Source organism: Centropristis striata, chromosome 8, assembly GCF_030273125.1.
Source record: "Centropristis striata isolate RG_2023a ecotype Rhode Island chromosome 8, C.striata_1.0, whole genome shotgun sequence".
Lineage (NCBI taxonomy): Eukaryota > Metazoa > Chordata > Actinopteri > Perciformes > Serranidae > Centropristis > Centropristis striata.
In genome coordinates this window covers 10,622,968-10,643,255 of record NC_081524.1, presented here as the reverse complement: position 1 = coordinate 10,643,255, position 20,288 = coordinate 10,622,968, and the positions used below count along the sequence as shown (strand labels likewise).

Below are 20,288 nucleotides of genomic sequence, written 5' to 3'. Positions count from 1 at the left end.
CTTTTTTTAAATTAATAATTTCAATGAACGATATGTTTTAGATATTTTTTGTTAATGTTGAGTTGTGTTTTGAGGTTTTTTATTTGCATTTTAAGTTGTTGCAAGAAACCTTATTGAAAGAATACATTGGGAAAGAGAAAAATAAATAATTCTAATCATAAATTATTCTCCACTTCTACAAAAAAGAATCCACAATTAAACTTGAAGCTTGAAAAAGAAAATAGGGATTTGAAAAAACACATTTAAATTGTATAATGATACTATAAAAATGTAAAGTGGCATTAACAAGTTGTCAAATGACATTTAAAAAGCAAAAAACTTAACTGAAAATGCTTTGAAAACTGAAAGCTTAAACTGTAAAGATGAAATTATTTTTTAAATATTGCATTTGCACCTTACTATTTTGCATTTACTAGTTATAATAGTTAATTGGTAGTAATAAAATAATCTTTTTAATTATATTTCCCTTTTTTTTATTTCAAAAAGGACCCCATGACATTAGACTGGTTTTAGGACATGTAGAAAAAAAACATTAACATCTTTTGTTCATCATTATTGGTCAATTTTAGTCAAATATTTACAAAATTAGGGCTCATCTCAAGAGAAAAAAATAATGAAACCTGAAAAAAAATTTCAATTGTTATAGTGAAATAATTTCTTGATGGGTATGCACAGAGTAGGTTATGTCAAGTTTTGGTCATGCTTTTGTTTTGAAAGCATTGTACATTTTTGGATGGCAGCAAAAATAATAAAAGAATCACACCCATGATCCTCAGGGGTCAAAAAGGGCCCCATGACACAAGACTGGTTTTAAGACGTGTAAAAAAAATATTAATGCGTATCCCTGGGGGTACGTGAAGGGACTCCAGGGGCTACGTGAGATTTTAAAATATACATTTAAAAAGTAGCATCCATGCAAAAATCATTATAAAAAAGTATGATTTAATAAATATTTTTGGAAAATATAAGTATAAGTCCATAAAATGAATTTAATATTCAGTAGGCTATTCAATTTCATTATCCTAAAAACCCAGAGTGCCCCCCATACCAGGATGGTTTGACCCAACCTGTCTTATGACACCTGGCATCTCCTGTCAATCACTTGAAAACTCAAAGATGGAGTCGACGTTGAAGCGTAGCAATTTTAAATGGCTATATGGTCTGATATGGTCTGTTTTTACTACATTAGTTTGAATCACTACATTTGAGTGATGAGAAATATTTGCAATAGATTTAGTCATGGATTATTAACATTTAAAATGTTTGAAATAGTTGTTGTTTTTCAAATGTTTGTTTTTGTATGTGTTTATCCGTTCCAAAGTTTAATAAATTGGACACTGATGGAACAGCGCTTTGTTTTTAACTCTCTGGAGTCTCCAAAAACACCAAAGAATGACTTCTTCATGACATCCAGACATAAAAACAAAGCAGCGTGGAGCCCTACTGTAAATTTACCTCTAAAGTTCTGGCTGTAAACCCAATGAGGCCAGTTTCAGTTTGATGATGATATATCAAGTAAAACTGGAGACAAGGTCAAATATATTTTGTATTAAATGATAGAACTGGATGTAACCCTCTTATATGTTATATCTGCAACCTTTGTTCACATTTGCAACATTTCAAATTATTTATTGAGCATGAAAGTTCTTTGAAAGTAAAAAAAGATTCAAAATCACATTTTATGCTGGACTAAAGGACTAAAAAAGACACAGAATGACCAAAAAAGACACAAAATGACCCCAAAGAAGACACACAATGACAAAAAAAGACACAAAATAACAAAAAAAGACACAAAATGACAAAAAAAAAGACGCAAAAAACTTACAACGACACAAAATGACCAAAATTGTTATGCTAAACACACAAGACACAAATAATATAGAGTCTCACTAGAATAAAAACCAGAGTTGGATGACAGGATCACACACAATCACAAGATCACATTTATGTTGGTTTTTCTTTGTTTCTTTTTTGTTCAAAATGTTGATCCAGTAAGTCACAATAAAAAAACAATTATTATTAGGTCATATAGGTGAGGTTGTGCTGAAATTTTTTTACCAACACGGCATGTAAACATTCTTTAAGTGGTGTATACAGGCAGGATGAAAAGGATTAAAAAATGGATAAAATAGCCCAAGACTCCAGAGAGTTCGGTCTTTTTTTTTTCAACCAAAAATACTTTGCCCTGGTTAGGGGGTAGCTGAAAAAGTATTTCACAGCGGGTACATCTCTGAAAAAAGGTTGAGAACCACTGCTCTACAGCAGCTATTCTCAACCTTGGGGTCGGGACCCCAATTGGGGTCGCGGGATGATTTCTGGGGGTCGCCAAATCATTTTGGAAGTCAGCTCTGTCTCCACTGTGTTAAAGTGTTCATGTGTTAATGTGTTTTAGTCTTTTTGGTCATTTAATGTCTTTTTGTCATTTTGTATCTTTTTTGGATCATTTTGTGGTCAATTTGTGTCTTTTTTGGTCAATTTGTTTCCTTTTTTGGTAATTTTGTGTCTTTTTTTAGTCATTTTGTGTTTTTTTTGGTAATTTTGTTTCTTTTTGGGGTCATTTTGTGTCTTTTTTGGTAATTTTGTGCCTTTTTTTGGTCATTTGTGTCTTTTTTGGTCATTTTGTGTCTTTTTTGGTCATTTTGTTTCCTTTTTTTGGTCATTTTGTGTCTTTTTTGGGTGATCTGAACTTAGCGTGTGAGATTCTGTTCAGTGAGCGGGGGTCGCGGACAACATGGATGTTAAATTGGGGGTCGCGACTCAAAAAGGTTGAGAACTACTGCTCTACAGTACACAGTATGAACCTAATCATATTTGATACATAGGGGGCGCTATGCGTTATTTAGTGTTGTTTTTTCAGCCGCCTGCACAGGACGACGAAGAAGAAGAAGAAGAAGAATAGAATGTGAGGGGCGGGGCGTCGTTGGAGGCAAAAACCCTGAAAAGGGATTTCGTTGTTTGCAGTAAAAACCAAGAGCGCAACATTAACTTGAGAGTGAATTTAAGTGTGAAAAGGACATACATTACGCGGAGAGGTAACACAAAAGCACGCCGAAAAACACTAACTGTTGACTTCTTGCCAGGTAGTTAGCATTCTGCCTGCAGTGAGAAGCTAGCAATGCTAGTTAGTTAGCATATCTAGCTTATGTTAAACTAACGCTGCATCTTTTCTAGTAGCACCAAACTAACCGCTTTTGCCACTTTTATTTAATATGCACTGTTTTTTCTAACCCGGTTCCTAACGTTAGTGTGTTTAAGTTATAGTGTGTCAGACTTTTTTATTTGGAGGCTCTGCTAACCAGTAAACTCCATTGTCGTTAGCAACAGCTGGCTAGCTTTTTTCTTACTTGGTGTTTTCAGCTTTCCTCCATGTTGTTCTTTCTCTCGCATTCATCTATCATGTTGACAACTGGCCTGCTAATGAAAATACCTCGGTGCTCATGATTGCCGCTATTAATTGCAATGTAATGTTGTAATAACGTCTTGCAAGCACTTAAGTAGCCATTCTGTTTGTACATGGGTGAAGCGAGTTGTGATTTATGGATCTCCTGAATTTTTTATTACAGACTGAGTTGACACTTGAGTTTGGTTGAAATGAACTGAAGCTAATAACTGATGATGGAGTTTTCCCATGTGCATTTATTTATGTTTTTCTTATCATATGGCCCCAGTAAAGAGTAATAAATTAGCTGCGAGGTTGCAAAGATATTTACAGCTACAAAGTTTTGGGATCAATAGAAATATTTGTTGTGTATACATCAAAAGTGTTTGTCCCCAGCTACTTTTGATGAATGGGTTCTGTGTTTTGAGCAGCAAACATGGATGCAGGTGAAGACCAAAACACAGGCAACACCACCAATGGAAATCCTCAGCCAAGTGGAAACTCTCGTGCGCCCCAGATAGCCCACATGTCTCTGTATGAGAGACAGGCTGTACAGGTGTGCATTAACGACTGTTTACCGGTAATCAATAATAACATATCAATTTAAAGACTTTTGGGTCAGCCTTGAAACATGTATCTGTGTGCGTGTTTTGTTTAAGGCTCTCCAAGCACTTCAAAGACAGCCAAATGCAGCTCAGTACTTCCAGCAGCTCATGCTGCAGCAGCAGATCAACAGTGCCCAACTCCACAACTTGGCTGCTGTGCAACAGGTAATCAAAATTATAGCAGGAAGTTGTAGTCAGGAAAAAAATATTATAATCAGAACCATTCAACCCTATTCCTTTCATTCCTCTCTTTAAACCAGGCCACACTTGCAGCTAGTCGTCAGTCAAATACCCCAAGTAACACCATGACCCAGGCGACCACCACTGTAAGTTTTTAGTTAGTACTATATTTTACATGGCCATTTTTTTAATGGTATGGTAGTTTCAACAAAAATTTACAATTTTCTGTTCCTTTCAGGTCAACCTAAGCACCACATCAGCAGGAGGTACTATGACCAACCCCCGTCCACACGGTCCGGCTACCTCTGCAACAACAACCACTCTCAACCAGTCAGTGTTGTTGGGTGGAAACTCTGCAGGACAGGGACAGATGTACCTCAGGGTGAGTTAAAATCATTATGCAATGTATTCATTTTAAAGTATAATCAGTTAAATTAATGCCTGTTGTGCTTGTCTGTGTAACCTATTATTATGATATATTAATTCAGCATCCATTCAGTGTTTGAAAGGTTGTTCATTTGATGTGCTAAAGATTTACTTTTTATCGTCATGCATTCTACATCTCTAAAAGCAGGTACAGGAGTTTTCTTTGGCACAAAAGTAAAAAAAAATATGTGTTGTTGGCCTGAGCAGCGATAGCCACTTTACATAAGATATAAAAACCTGCTTAAACTGAATTACATCAACAGAAATTCCAAGATGTTGTGGTACTGTGTAATCACTTGAAGGTGGCACTTCACACTTAGCATCCAGAAATGTTGGCAAGTCATCAAGCATTCCATGTAGTTAAGGAGTCATACATTGAAATATTTTTCATTTTATAAAGTGGACCATCTTTCTTACTCCTCACATAGGTCAACCGCTCTCTCAGGGCTCCCCTTGCTTCTCAGCTCATTTTCATGCCTGGGGGAACAGCAACAGCTACTGTAGCAACAGTTGCCCAAACACAGCCCCAACAGCAGCAGCAACAACAACAGCAACAGCAGCAGCAGCCGCAACAACAGCATGAAGTCGCTCCAACCACTGCCACGGCCCAGTCTGACAATGATCAGGTTTGAGCACAATTACCTACCTGTAAGGTGAAGTCTAAGCTATTTAAATACATGTGTGATAGTTTTCAGAGACATGATTGTCATGGGAGGACTATTGGACTCCACCAAGCACACTCCTGTATAATCTGTCATGCATTTCACCACAACCTCCTTTCTTTATCCTACAGGTGCAGAATCTGGCCCTACACTGCGCTTCCACTCCCAGAGGCGTTGCTGTCAAATCTGAGCTTCCAGAGAGGAAAGATGTTGCCAGCTTCCCTCTTAATCAACAGCAGCAGCAGACTTTTGCTCAGACAGCTCAGCAGCAGCAAGTGCAACCACAGCAACAAATGGCCAAACCCAACTTTACTCAGCAGTCCAATGCCAACACTATGACTGTGAAGACTGTTACTCCCGCTGCTTCTGTAGCTCCTTCCTCCACCTCCTCTACAGCACTCCCTCTCTCCCAACTCCTCCTGTCCTCCTCTGCCGCCCCCATGATCCTGGTGCCCACCTCGAATGTTCCTACCACCACCCAGGGCTACTCCATTGGCTCTGTGACGCCAAAAGCCAACATTAACACTCAGACTCTGGTGGTGCAGCCCCTACAACAAGCCAGCACTACTGCAGAAAAAGGACCTGTGCCAATCCAGCCCAAGACGGCTCAGGGACACCGCTTACCTGTGCAGCTGCCTCCTCGACACCCACCTCCCATTCTCCCAGCGCCACCGAGCAACAGCCAGCACAACTCTCCCCACATCCCTGTGCAGCTTGTGGGAGCCAGGCAGGGCTTAGCAGGAAACACACAGGCTGTGGCCCTGGCACATGCACGAAGCAACGCGGTGCAGGAGAGTACAACTGGTGGGAACGGTAACACAGTCTCCAACAACAGTGCGATGGTAAGATTAACCTTTGAACAGACAGGCTTGGCGACACTGACACTTTTTTTTATTAGGTGTATGATTAACTAACGATTAAAAGGAATTGTAACAGTATTTTTGCCACATACCTTCAGATAAAGCCTGCCATTGGCTCTCTGAAGAGAAAATCTGACTGTGATGCATCAAATGAGATGGCGACAGAATCTTCAGACTGTGTACCCATGAAAGATTCTGCTCCTCCCTTATCCCCTGCTCCTACAAAGGACTCAGGTATGTCAGGTTGTCCTCTCGAAATCAAGCATCGATTATAGGGAGCTGTGTGTAAGTCAATAAGTCATGTTTAAAGCTCATTATTTTCCCTGTTTAATCCAATCCTCACTAGCTCCTCCTATCGCAGCGGCCTTTTCATCTCCTCCCACCCTGTCCTTGCCTCTGCCCCTGTCAAGAGTCGGGCATGGGGACAAAGACAGAGCGCCTGTTCCCCAGGCAGTGGTCAAACCTCAAGTCCTCACCCACCTCATAGAGGGCTTTGTCATCCAGGAGGGAGCTGAGCCCTTTCCTGTAAGTGTGCTCTGATCACATAGGTTTCATATTAAATCAAATCTCTTATTGTAAAATACATATGCTCTGGTCTTTTACGTGTGAAAAAGTTCCTGACTGTTAAGTTTGTAATTGATGCAACAGGTTGCTGGACTCCTCAAAGACAGAGATTTTGTCCTGGTTGGCCGCTCAGAGAATGGACCTCCATGTAAGTGGTAGAATAACTCTTCTTTTTTTAATGGTTAAGTCTAAAAGCATGGATCTGCATGTTCATGGTCACTATTTTTCCTTCCCCTCTTCAGTGTTAAAGTGTGAGTACTGTGGAAGTCTCGCTCCTGCCAGCCAGTTCAGAGGATCAAAGAGGTTCTGTTCCAATACTTGTGCAAAGAGGTATGATATCTATTTCTGCATTGTTTTTCTTTTGGTTTGCTGTTTAGTGATGTTTTGCTGTACTTTGCGTTAATGATAAATTATCTACATATAATAAAGAAAACGAGCCAATACCAGGAGATGCCACTCGAGTAAAATCCATGAAAGAACAAACATCTAAGAAACATCCTTCTGAGTTTTGACGGTGCTCCACGATCCACAGGTATAATGTGAGCTGCAGCCAACACTTCAAGACAAGCAGAGTGAGGAGTGGTGCAGGGCTGGCGCCGCCTCCAGTACCTGCTGACGGCGCTGCGAGACGAAGGGCTCCGTCTCGCAGGAGCAGTTCTAATATCAGCTGTAATAAAATGCCAGGCAGGCATCTACCTGTTAAGGTAAAGTCTATAGTTAAATGGATGAGAATGGTGATATTCCATAGGTTTCAAACTGTTGACAAATCACATTAAAAGTAAAAAGTGAAGCCACTTTAGAAGTACCTTAAACCTGCATGCTTTCTAATAGTCAGCAGGGGGCGACTACGCTGGTTGCAAAAAGCTTGACTGTATAAAAGTCTATGAGAAAATGAAGTTACTTCTCACTCTATTTATAACCTCAGTAAACATTTTTATAATGAGTTTATGTTCTCAACTGCTTATTGCAAGTCTTCTTCAAGACTTGAAATAAGCAGTAAAATGGCTAATGTATCCACTCTTGATTATCCAGCAGTTGTTTTTTTTTTTTCTCCAAATGAAGTATAGGATAGGAAACATCACCTGTACAAGTGAAAGCTTCAAAGCAATTTGGTTGTTTTTAACACAATAACATCTAAGTTAATGTGATGAAGAATTGTAAGTAGAGTAAATGTAATTTACCACAGCTGTAATGTGCTGGAAAAAGCTAAGAATGTACATTGAAAATGCTTGTAAAGAGCTTTAATTTGACTTTGTAAATGGTGTAGGAACATTGTTTAGATACCTCCAAAGAAGTATTCCACTTGAAAATGAAAAAGATCATTGAAGGACTTGTATAGAGTCTATGAGAAAATTACACTACTTCTAACTTTATTTTTTAAAAAAAATAATTATACAGTATACCAAATATATTCTGGTTTATGGTCTCAACTGCTAGTTTCAAGTCTGATTGAAAATAGTATTTTGTAAGTTATGGTCCCATTTTGAGTAAAATAGCTCATGTATCTCCACTCTTGTGCGTAGTGTCACTCAGAGTCCAGTCGCTCAGAGGACTTATCCAGTGACGGGGAGGAAGAGGAAGAGGATTCTCCTTCACTGTCCCCGAGCTCTTCACACTCCTGCTCAAGAGCCGAGCGCAGCGTTCCTCCGTCTGACAGCTCGGCTCCCGGCAGCCTCCCACTAGAGGGGGCTAACTTCCTCTCATCCACTCCTGCTCAGTGGAGCGTGGAAGAAGTCTGCAGGTTTATCTCTTCACTTCAAGGTTGGTGTTCAGTGATTATCCAGCAGTTTTCTTACAAACATTGCCACGTCTCCTGTTCTCTTTCTATACTAATTCTATCTTCGTGTTGCATCCAGGCTGTGAAGAGTTGGCTACACAGTTTCTGTCGCAGGAAATAGACGGGCAGGCTCTGCTGCTCCTGCGAGAGGACCATCTCATCTCCACGATGAATATCAAGCTGGGTCCCGCTCTCAAGATCTGTGCCTCCATCAACACCCTGCGTGAGTGATGAGAGTTCTTCAAAGGGACAGCAGGCTTGTTTTCTCACTGGAATCAACACCTGCTCCTGAGTAGAAGGAGTTAAAAAGACTAAGATCAGTGAGGACGGCGTTTACAAAATAAAGGTTCACCATCGGCCATGTGGAGATGTGCAGATGGACGTTTTACTTTCTGGACATTGAATGTGCAAAAAAAAAATTTGTATGTGTACTTTCATGAGTGAGTGGTGAGCATGGACAGTCTGGTGTATCCATGCCTGTAGTGTTTGTCAGTATATTTTCCTGTTGTGAGTAGAAGCCTTTTGTATGTATACTCTATTGAAACTGTGCAGATGTGCCGGCCTGCAGTAAACGATGCTCGGCCTGCTAACTACACAGTTCAAAAAGGAAAGAAAAGAAATGTTGCCTTCTTGCTGTATTTCAGATGGTGCTTTAACTTTAGTGACATGATTTGGAGTGATGTCAACATCAGTCCACTTCATTTATATATTTCAGTCTTTTTAGTTATTTGTTTATTTACCGTAGATGTTCAATCCAGGCTGCAATCACATCGAGCAAAGGACACTCAAAAAGCCTGGTGTTTTTAATTAGTTCACTTTAGCAGTTATTAAAAGCTTAGTTTTGTATCTTTTCCATTTTATACTACAATCAAAATTATTTTTTCATGGATATGATATAGTCTTAGTAGCTTTAATCAACTTAACTACCTGAAAACAGGTATTCCCAATGGTTTGCTCACTCAAGGGCTGAGTGGAAGTGCTCTGTGTACATGTATGCAGTACTACCAATAAACAATACCTGTTCCCAGACCTGTGTGTGGTTTTAATAGGGTTCCTATGGGTGCTCGAAATCCTTAAAAAAAACGTACATTTTAATGTGTTTTCATGGTTCGAGAAGTGCTTGTATTTAAAATAAAGTGCTTGAAACTGCTTGAAATGTTGGTTTAATAGTAATTACAAACAGGTGACACATTTTGAAACATGGAAGGTTGTTTTTTCTATTACGTTGTCACCTTTCTCAATTCAATAGAATGCTTTTGCAAACATACTTTAGATTGTCTTTAGTACAATGACTAATTTAAGGTGATGAATTACTGTAAATGTAATTTACCACAGCTGTAATGGGCTGGAAAAGGCTAAAAATGTACCTTGAAATTGCTCAAAAGAGCTTAAATTTGACCTGTGTAGTAACTTTGTTTTAATACTGAAGTATTACACTTGAAATGAAAAAGATCATTGTAGGACTGACAGCATTTTTATTCACATTTCAAATTGTGTAAACATTTTTCCCCCCGTGGATGTTCACATGAACAGAGCTTACAGAGAAGACAGTGAGTGCAATAATAGCATAAATATATTTGTGTTCCCTTCATTTCCACAACTCTGCCAAGATATAGACGCATACAAAAAATTGTAACATATATTAGGTCTGTTACTCTACATTTGGTTTAGGCTATAAAGATCTGTAAACCGTCATGAATTAACAGTATTGTTCTCCAAGTTCATGGTGCAGCAGCTGTACATTGGTCAAGTTTACAAAGTATTCAAAATGACTGGTTGTATTTCCCCAACTGAACCTCAAAAACAGACAAAGACACATGAATGAGGAAAATGAATGATACCAAAATAAACAGTGGATAGATTTTTTGCATTAATGTTGAGTGAACCTGCAGTAGGATAATACATAGAACAAAGGAACAATTTCAGTGACTAAAGCACTCGTAAACAGAGTTTTGAACACTTAAATTGCACCTGAAAGATATTGTGTAAAAGTGCACTGTTGGGGAGAAAAGTGCAATTTTTTTGCTGGCACAGGCAGTGATCATGGATGGATTACGAGACAATTGGCCCCCGGGCACAGACATGTAAGAGGAACCCACCCTGTCTACAGAGAAACAAGACACCCACACTCAGTGTCTACTTTTTGCATCTTTATTAAGTCATTTTGCAATTTTTTGGTAATTTTGCATGTAATTTTGTGGTTGTTTAGCTTGCTTTTGCAGTGATTTTGCACCTCTGATTTTTTTTGCATCACTTTTTAGTTATTTTGCATCATTTAGTTGTGGTTTTGCATCTACAGTCATGGAAAGAAAATTCTTGATAATAACCAAAATCATTATCAAGAAAACCATGGAAAATGGCTAGATATCAGCTCTTAAATTGAACTCTTATGAGCTAATTTAGTTATTATTATATTTGTCCAAACAAATGTACATTTAGTTGTACCAGGCATTAAAATGAACAAGAAATTAGACGAAAAACAAGGGTGGTCTAATCATTTTTTCCATGACTGTCAATTTTGTGTTTCTTTATGGTTGTCTTTCATCTCTGTAGTCATATTGTGTCGTTGTTAGTTGTTCTGTATTGTTATTTGTATTGTATTTTTATGTTCGTGGTCATTTAGTGTCTCTTTGTGATCCCTCCTCCTGACCTTTGACCCCTTGGGCCCCGGGCCTGTCTCTGGTTGGCCTGTTCAGTAATCCATCCATGGTGGTGATCAGAAGACAGTGTAGCTGTTAGCTTCCCCGTATCCTGCTTCCTGCAGGTACTGCTCAATGTTAACTGTCCCAGGCGCCTTGAGGACTTTTTCTGAGGCACTTTTCTCTCCTGAGAGGAGTTTGCGGTTCACCTCAGCCAGGGAGGGTCGATCTTGATCCTTCCACTGGCAGCAACCCTTAATGATGGCGTGTCTGAGAGAGAGATTTACAGCACATTTGTTAAAGAGGGAAACTGCATTCAGCTTCAGGTTTAATTGTGTTTTATGTGAATCATGCAGTGGATACTTACAGCGTGTTGGAACAGTTGGAAGGTTTTTTCAGACTTTTCCCTCGTTGATGAAACTGAAGAAGCTCAGTAACTGGGATTTCTGCAAATGGAGCTTCACCTGGAGAGAAAGGAGTAAATGTATGAAACAGGTAGAAGCAGATGATGTGGTATCAGGGTATACAGTCATGAAAAAAATATTAGACAACCCTTTTTCTATAATTTCTTATTCATTTTAATGCCTGGTACAACTAAAGGTACATTTGTTTGGATAAAATATAATGATAACAACAAAAATAGCTCATAGGGTTTAATTTAAGAGCTGATATCTAGCCATTTCCCATGGTTTTCTTGATCATGATTTTGGTTATTATCAAGAAAACCATGGAAAATGGCTAGATATCAACTCTTAAATTAAACCCTATGAGCTATTTTTGTTGTTATTATTATATTTGTCCAAAAAATGTACATTTAGTTGTACCAGGCATTAAATGAACAATAAATTGGGGAAAAACAAGGGTGGTCTAATATTTTTTTCCATAACTGTATGTGCTTGTACACTCAATTCAATTCAAACAACTTTATTTATCCCAAATAGGGCAATTCAGTTTGCAGTCTCCAGTCAGACAGCACACGAGACAAAGCAAAAACAAGACAACAAACAAAACAAACAAACAAAACAAAAGCAGGACAGCACATAAACCAAACAATTCCCTCAGTGCCAGTGGCAACAAATCAGTGTGAGGGTAGCAGCAATATCCAGTCCCCAATGGACCACAGTGCAAACAATCTCTTGACAAAATGAGGGGAAGAGTAATACATAAATAAATACATTTCCACCTTATGGCTGGAATAAATAAAAAAGCTGTCATATGAATATATATTGTGTTATGTAGCAGCTCATTCTTCCCCTTCAACATTTAGAACAAGTGCATTTGTAGCAGAGGACTTTTATTTTGACGGACTGCTAGAACGCAACTCATAGACGTAAAAGCAACACTTTCAATCTGCCATAAAACAGAAAGAAGATTAATCAGCTGTGCATGGTTACAGCAGAAGGTATCATGACATTAACACTAGTAACTGGTGCAAAAAAGGCACAAACTGATGCATAAAACTTTTTGGAAGTTCAAAGTTTTAGGGAGGAGGACCCCTTGACTCTGGCTTAATATGTGTCCCCTCCAAATGTTGAAAGAAAAACTTTTCACCTTTGTGCATATATCTTTATGTTGCCCAACCCAAGTAGTAGCTGTTTTTCATTAAATTATCTCATAAAAGCTCTTTTTTTAAGGTTAATGCATTATTTATGACCCATATTCCCCAAAACTAAAATTCCACTTACCCATTGTTGCCATTTCATACAGTAAGACACCAAATGACCAGCTAAAGAGGAACAAACAGAGATAAATAAAAGTTAGAATCTTTCTTTCAGTAATTGCTCTCAATAAAACAGAATAGCATTTAATTTAAAAAAATGTTTATGATGCCACAGCTTTTGTATCTCTATTCAACAGACAACACCACAGTTGAAACTAAAGAAACTCACATGTCGCTGCTCTGACTGGCAGGTCTCCTGGCCAACAGCTCTGGCGCCTGCCATTTCTTCATGCTGGGATCTTCTTTCTGAGTGACTCCCTGGTTCTTCCTTGTGTAGACGCCGTGCAGGCCCCAAAGCTTGGCTGTGAACTCCTTGCTGACCAGAATGCTGCGTGCACGAATGTTTCCGTGAAGGAGATCTTTGCTGTGAAGGAACTCCTGATTGGGCAACAAGAGGAGGGGGTGTGTCAGGGTTAAACACAAACCTGTGTAGTAATCTATGCTGATATGGCATTATAGCAAAGTGCTTGGATGGATCCAGTAATTCAAATCATGGAGAAAGAACTAAAAAGTTGATTAAAGATTAAAGCAGTTTTTAGCAGTTTGTGAAGAATTGTGCTAAAGAGATGGCAGTTTCAATCTTTATGGTGATGATGAAAGAGTCCCTGCTGGGTTGGGGTCAGGACAGGGTTGCTGTGTGTCAGTGATTTGAAAGTCAAATATGTGGACATACTGTATGTGCAGTGTATAGGAAGGGGAGAACATACAGGCCATCACTATGATCCCAGGTTCCTATGTCACGTCACATAAACACATTTTTTATTAAACTGGAAAGGGCTAACTTAGCCATTTGATTGCAAAAGCATAAAGGGATATTGATGTTTCAATTCAATGAATGTTCAGCCACTGTGCAGATATCACCATCTAGAGTCAAGAAAACTGTCTTGCACACAAATTTGAAGGTCAGTAGAGTCAGTAGGCTATAAGCTGTGGGCAGATGTTTTCATATTGACCGACGGAAGCATGTATACATTGTTCACTGGAAAACATTGCTGATAACATTTAAAAGCCCCCCCTAATGGGTCATATTAAGAGGATATTGATCTATATAGCATAGGACCCTGGAAACATAGATATGCTGTGTTTATTAACATACTGACCAGGGCAGAGGCCACCTGTTTGGCCATGGTAAATATTCTTCTCTCAGTCATCTCACATGGAGGATCCACATGATCCTGGAAAAAAACACACATAGTGAAGTTATTTGTTGTTTTTTTTTGCTTTAAATGGCAGCAGTGTGGTATCTGTAAAAAAAACTATACCTGTCTGCATCGCCACAGGAAGCTGAGCAGGTCTCTGTTCTCCAGCTCTTCTACAACTGTAACCAGAGGAGCTCGAAGTGACACCACACCAAGCAGCTCTGGCAGGAAGGGGTGTGGTCCCAGCTGGGCCAGGAAGGACGCAAAGCCCAGGAAGTTGTGTCTCTCTGAGGCATCTGCTGAGTCTGTAAAGGACAAAGATGAGAGGGAGATGAGAGTGCAGTTACAGAAACCAGCTGTTTAAAATCAGATGAGGCAGTTAAGAACCTTATTGAATCAAAGTTTAACCATCTCACCATTTAGGACTCGCAGCACCACATTCCTGTTCTCCATGCGGGCCCTGTAGAGGGACACCGAGGAGTTGGACTGCAGGGAGAAGGCAGTAGGCAGAGGGGTGACCAGGTTGAAGGACTCGGGCAGCCTCTGACGGGGCAGCTCTCTGGGCTGCACGATGGGAGTGAAACTGGCCTTGACGGGCTGGGGTGCAGGGCTGGCCGGGAAAGAGGGTGTGGCCACAGGCGTGGAGAGGGTTTTGGAGGGGTAGGTGTTTGGGGGGTGGAACGTGGAGTAGGTACTGGGCATGTCCAGAGCGATGCTTTCATGCTCCAGGACATTGATACCTGGTGGAGCTACGGACAGAAAGTCAAGGGAAAGACAGAGACAGAGAACAATGAGAGATTAATACAAAGACTTACATGAGAGCAAGTGAACAGGACTATTTATCTTTTTGTAGGGCTGGGAAAATGTCTGACTGAAACTGCTTCATTTCCTTTATTTATGAAAAACATGATTACCCTTTAACTGATTAATCTGTACAAAAAAGTGAGTAAAACATAAATTCCAAGAATATTAATAATTTGTATGTTTAAAAAAAAGAAGAAAAAGGAATAACAATAATAAATGTACAACTTTTGCAGCTAACAAAGTCATGGAAAAGAGAAAAAAGGAGGTGATTACTTTTGTATTTCAATCTAGTATCATGTATTTAGATACAATTCTGTAGAATATAATGTAACTGCAAACTCATATAAATGTTAGACAAAAAATAAGTTTCTTGTTTACAGTAAAAATATTTAAAAGATTTTTGAATGACTAATATTGTCAGTATATAGAGGCAAACATTGATTTAAATTAAAAAGACAAAAACAATTTTGATGACTTTACTATTCATTTTCCTTGTATTTTGGGTACCTAGCTGCTTTATAATTTGCTAAACTGACTATATTAAAGCAATTTAAATGGGCTACAGAAAGACTAATATGCCTAAAATGATTACCATTAAGCAAAATCAACCTGGACTCTTGACTAAACCTCCTAGAAAAGCAATACAATACAAAATTGAACATCTGGAATCATCTTACTGACTGTGAAGATCCAGTCTGATCTGTGATTTCATTGATTTAAATCAACGCTAAGAAATGTGTGTGTATTCCAGTGTCTTACCATCGATGCCATGCAGAATTCTCCTGGTGGTCGGCTTTGAGGACTTCGGCCGGACTCGGTCAACTTTCTCTGGACAGTATCGCAGCAGGAGAATGAAGACCAGAGTGACCAGGAAGCTGGCGAGCAGCAGGATGGGCACAATGATCACCTCCTGCTCGTACACACGGATCTCTGGAGTAGACACAAGGAGACAACAATCACTCAGCAAGTCTGATGAAAAGTGATCTCAAAGTGGCAGATATGTTTGTCTGGGTAATCTGTGCTGGTATGTCATCTTTTCATCTGCTCACAATACTTCTCATGGCCAGACCAGGTGAGAGGCCACATTCTTCAGCTGCTGACTCCGCCTGCCACATGCACAGGGTGCTTGAGCTACTTTTATCAAGACATATTTCATTTCATTTTATTCTTTTGTGAAGGCCTGGAAAAATATGAAGTTGACTATTATTAATAATTTTGCTATTAATTATATTCAAAGTGCCCTTTCATCAAGACATATTTTTATTTATTTTTTATTTTTTACTATTATTAATAATTTTGCCATAAATTATGTCTAAAGTGCCCTTTTATGAAGGCATATTTTATTTTATTTTATTTCTTTGTTGTGAAGGCTTGACCTTGGCCATTATCAAGAAGAACGTTAGACTATTATTAATAATTTTGCTATAATTATGTCCATAGTGCCCTTTCATCAAGACATATTATTTTAATTAATGTATTCATTGTAATTTAAATTAAATTAAATTAAATTAAATTAAATTAAAGGCCTGGCAAATGTTTTTGACTAGGCCTGGAAATGTTTTTTATTTTTTACTATTATTAATAATTTTGCTATAAATTGTGTAAAGTTTTCATTATTATTTATTATATATATATATATATATATATATATATATATATATATATATATATAATTTTATTGTGGAGGCCCTTATCAAGAAGAACATTTATTAAGTTATTAATAATTTAGCTATATAAGCCTATATAAAATCTAAAGAACCTGTTATAAACGTATAACAGGTTCTTTAGATTTTGATAGAGTCAGACGCTTAAATAATCAAAAAGCTAAAAAATAAATGGTTTACGTCACATGATGACCTGCGGCAGGTGAAAGGTCATGTGACGCGCCTCCGTTTTGCTCACGTGCAGCTTTGACCGAGGACGGACACAGCGGGAAGTTTAGCTTGTGAGTTTTGTGTGATTGATCATGATATTATATTTAAAGTCCTCCACGCTATATCCAACATGAATAGTTCACCTGTATTTAACTCTTCACTGTGCGGTGGTTAATCTTATCGCTTGGTTTGCCTGAACACTGAAGCTGCTGTGTTGTTGCTGATGTTACACTGCAAAAAAGGTGTGTCTAAAAACTGAAAACAAGATAAAAACAATATATCTGAGGGAAATCCTCTTGCTGCATGGAAAGATAATTTCCCTTGACAAGATTTCTTGAATTAAGATTGTAAAATCTAGAAAAGGCATGTTGAACGCTTAACACAATAAATTAACTCTTAAAACAAGATAAATTATCTAACATTTCTAAATCTAAAACTTTTTTTTATCTTGGTAACAAACAAATAATTTGCAGTGCACTTTGCTCGGGCCAGTTCATCGCTGCTTGCAGCTTTAATTTAGTTAATTTCTTATTTTAAGCGTTCAACATGCTTATTTCTAAATTTAACAATCTTAATTTAAGAAATCTTGTCAAGTGAAATTATTTGTCCATGCAGCATTATAATTTCCCTCAGATTTAGTGTTTTCATCTTGTTTTTAGACACACCTTTTTTGCAGTTCACAGTGAGTAGAAACCTATGGTAGAGACAGAGCTGCACAACTCTGAATCATTTCTTGTTTGTTCAGTCAGCTGTTGATCTGTATGAGCTGAAGGAGTCTGTGCAGGACTTTGGTCTTCCTGGACTTAAAGTGAAGTTTTGTTGTATAATGATTACATTTACATTTACATTTAGTCATTTAGCAGACGCTTTTATCCAAAGCGACTTACAGGAAGAGTAAAAAGCAAACAATCAAGGTATAGTGCAATAAGAGCTATTAGTGCTAGTGACAATTCTTTAAGGAGTAGACTTATCAAGTGGTCTAGGAGAGAAGATGCTCTCTGAAGAGATGGGTCTTCAGGAGTTTTTTTAAAGGTAGAGAGGGACGCCCCTGCTCTGGTAGGAACTGGTAGTGTGTTCCACCAGCTGGGAACAAGAAGTGCAAAGAGTCTGGATTGCCTTGGACCAACGGGGGGAAGAGCCAGGCGCAGTTCATTGGAAGAGCGCAGCGGTGGTGAGGTAGCATATGTCTGAATCAGGGCGTTCAGGTAGGAGCAGTACCAGAGACAACTTTGTAGGCCAGCATTAGAGATTTGAATTTGATGCGGGCTGCAACAGGTAGCCAGTGGAGCTCAATGAGCAGCGGAGTAACATGTGATTAATTAGTTGTAATAATAATAATTCTTTATTTCAGACCCAGGGGGGTCCATATCCCAACAAACAGCAAAAGAACAAACAGACAAACAACACAGAGCAATTAGACCACATTACATGGTGGAATGTGTTTACGTTTATTTCCTCAAGTACTGTACTAAAGTAACATTTTGAGCTATGTGTACTTTACTTGAGTATTTCCATTTTATGTAACTGTATCCTTCTCCACTACCACTTTGAGGGAAATATTTAACACCTTTAGTTACTTTTCATGTTTTTACATAACATTACATGATTATACATTTAAAAACCAAGATCAATTTAAAGTGATTAATTTAAATTAAGTTAAATTAAACTTAAATTAAAATGAGCCATATTGTTACAAAATGAAAACGCTGCTTAATAGAAATAATTTGATAAAATATTTAGAATATAATAAACCATGTGTTTGCTAATTCATGTGTTTGGTGTTTTCCAGCAAACTTTATTTTCATATATCATTTATTCTGTGTGTGTGCGTGTGCGTGTGCGTGTGCGTGTGCGTGTGCGTGTGCGTGTGTGTGTGTGTGTGTGTGTGTGCGTGTGTGTGACTAAAGAAAAGGCAGTCTACTATATCTGACATCAGGTTTTTAAGTTTGGGATGTCATTTAAATCGGGAAGTGTATTCTGTAGCACTTTCACTCTTTTTATGAGTGTCTCTTTACCTTGGTTGCTTATCATATTTTGGGTTATCCCATATTTGGTGTATACAGCATCTATTATGCCACAAGAGGTCAGATCAGTGAACAGGTTGTGCTGGTGTTAAGTGGCGGTTAAGAAATGTATGCTTCATTATCCAAAATATTAACTTTGTAAGCTGTTAATATCATGGCATGTTTTACTAGAATCAATTATGTCGACTTGACTTGATGATTTCAAGTTTTTACAATAATGATAATTATAAACACAAACAGGCACTACAAGTAGTCTAACTATTAAATTAAGAGTCTGGCATGTATGGAAAGTTTTAAAATATTGTTCCATGTGCACTTTAAAAACCAAGTTTAATAAAAAAATGTATAAAACGTACCACAGATCGTGTCTCCATGTTTGCATTGGTAGTCTGCATCTGATAATGAAGACATCCTGCCAAATGTAAAAAATAGATGCAGTTAAAGAAAAACATTGTATTCACTTCACAGCACAGTCTAACTATATATCCAGTAGGTTTCTAACTCCTCCATGTGTACACAGTTGTTAGCTAACAGCCTGAGGATATTTTCTATTTACCAAAACAGCACACAAAGTGACAGTGGCCCTCCTGAAAGCTATTTTGTCTCTGGGGCTGAATCTGTGAAGAGTAACACGACTCTTGCAGGTATCCAGTATAAGAAGGTGTCTGATCTGATCGAATGTGTAACTGAGACCTGAACCTCAGATGTTGTATCACCGCCAAACTGTTTCTTCCTTTCCTTTCTTTTCTTTCTGACACCTCACCAAACTGCTTTTGTTTTACTCATCATCTTTTGTAACAAAAATGTTGCTACTTTAAGACTTACAAACCTCCAATGCTGGTCAATCTTAAGAATTACTGTATGAGTATATAGAAATGAAAATGTTTCATCTCTAACAGGAACCTTTAAGATGTATGTGTTTTTAAATGTCCAGGAACAGAAATGACAGAGACATTTTCCATCACATGATCTTCATTTTGCGTCAGGTTAGGATCTCTTAAACCTGTTCAGCTGCATTTCTTTGAGACATTATTGGCAGTGTTGTACTACACACCCAAAGGGCACACGAAGCTCAGGTTTGGACTCTCACACCTGCTATATATGTCACAGTCATCACAGAAAGACTGTAACCAGAGTGAGATATTCAATTTTTACATTAATGTCATGCAGTTCACTCTACCTCAGAGCTACCTGAACAATATACTGCATGTCTTAAAAACAGTGTAAAGGAGAAATAATGCATAAAATCCTTACCTCAGCTCCTTAAATTGAGTCTTATATCCCAAAAGAAAATGTTAAATCCAGTTATTCCTGGCTCATATTTCCCTCCTTCACACACTCTTGTCATACATCCTCTGAGCTGACTGTGTTGTCCGGGTTCAGCTGTTCAGATCTTTATTGTCTTGTTTCTCTGGTGATTTGTCTGGCCCCAGAGGATCAATGCGCTGCTCTCTGTTTGTCTATGTTCCTCCTTGTGTGTGTTTTCTTAACTCCACCCTCCAGTCCCCACCTACACCTTTATCACTCTTCTCCTCTCTTCACCTCTTCCTGCTTCCTCCTTCCTCTCTCTCTTCAGGTTAAGGAGTGATGCGTCTCTCTGATATCAGATTCATGGAGATCCCAGTCTCGCCCTGC

The 20,288-nt window shown here is 38.4% G+C and overlaps 2 protein-coding genes across 2 annotated transcripts; one reads left to right on the top strand and one right to left on the bottom strand.

Moving 5' to 3' along the window:
• Positions 1–2,916: 2,916 nt before the first annotated feature.
• phc1 (polyhomeotic homolog 1) lies at positions 2,917–9,482 on the top strand. The gene is made up of 14 exons (XM_059340227.1): positions 2,917–3,032; positions 3,811–3,935; positions 4,039–4,149; positions 4,245–4,310; positions 4,403–4,546; positions 5,019–5,216; positions 5,384–6,094; positions 6,211–6,346; positions 6,459–6,637; positions 6,761–6,824; positions 6,919–7,006; positions 7,209–7,380; positions 8,200–8,437; positions 8,533–9,482. The coding sequence occupies exons 2-14, from the start codon at positions 3,816–3,818 to the stop codon at positions 8,682–8,684; spliced, it is 2,379 nt and encodes a 792-aa protein (XP_059196210.1). The 5' UTR covers positions 2,917–3,032; positions 3,811–3,815; the 3' UTR covers positions 8,685–9,482.
• A 1,687-nt stretch (positions 9,483–11,169) lies between these two features.
• On the bottom strand, positions 11,170–19,064 carry styk1b (serine/threonine/tyrosine kinase 1b). Its single transcript, XM_059338602.1, has 9 exons — positions 19,010–19,064; positions 15,515–15,685; positions 14,368–14,700; positions 14,075–14,256; positions 13,913–13,987; positions 12,982–13,190; positions 12,778–12,818; positions 11,460–11,556; positions 11,170–11,362 (listed from the first exon to the last, which is right to left on the bottom strand). The coding sequence occupies exons 1-9, from the start codon at positions 19,062–19,064 to the stop codon at positions 11,170–11,172; spliced, it is 1,356 nt and encodes a 451-aa protein (XP_059194585.1).
• Positions 19,065–20,288: the final 1,224 nt, after the last annotated feature.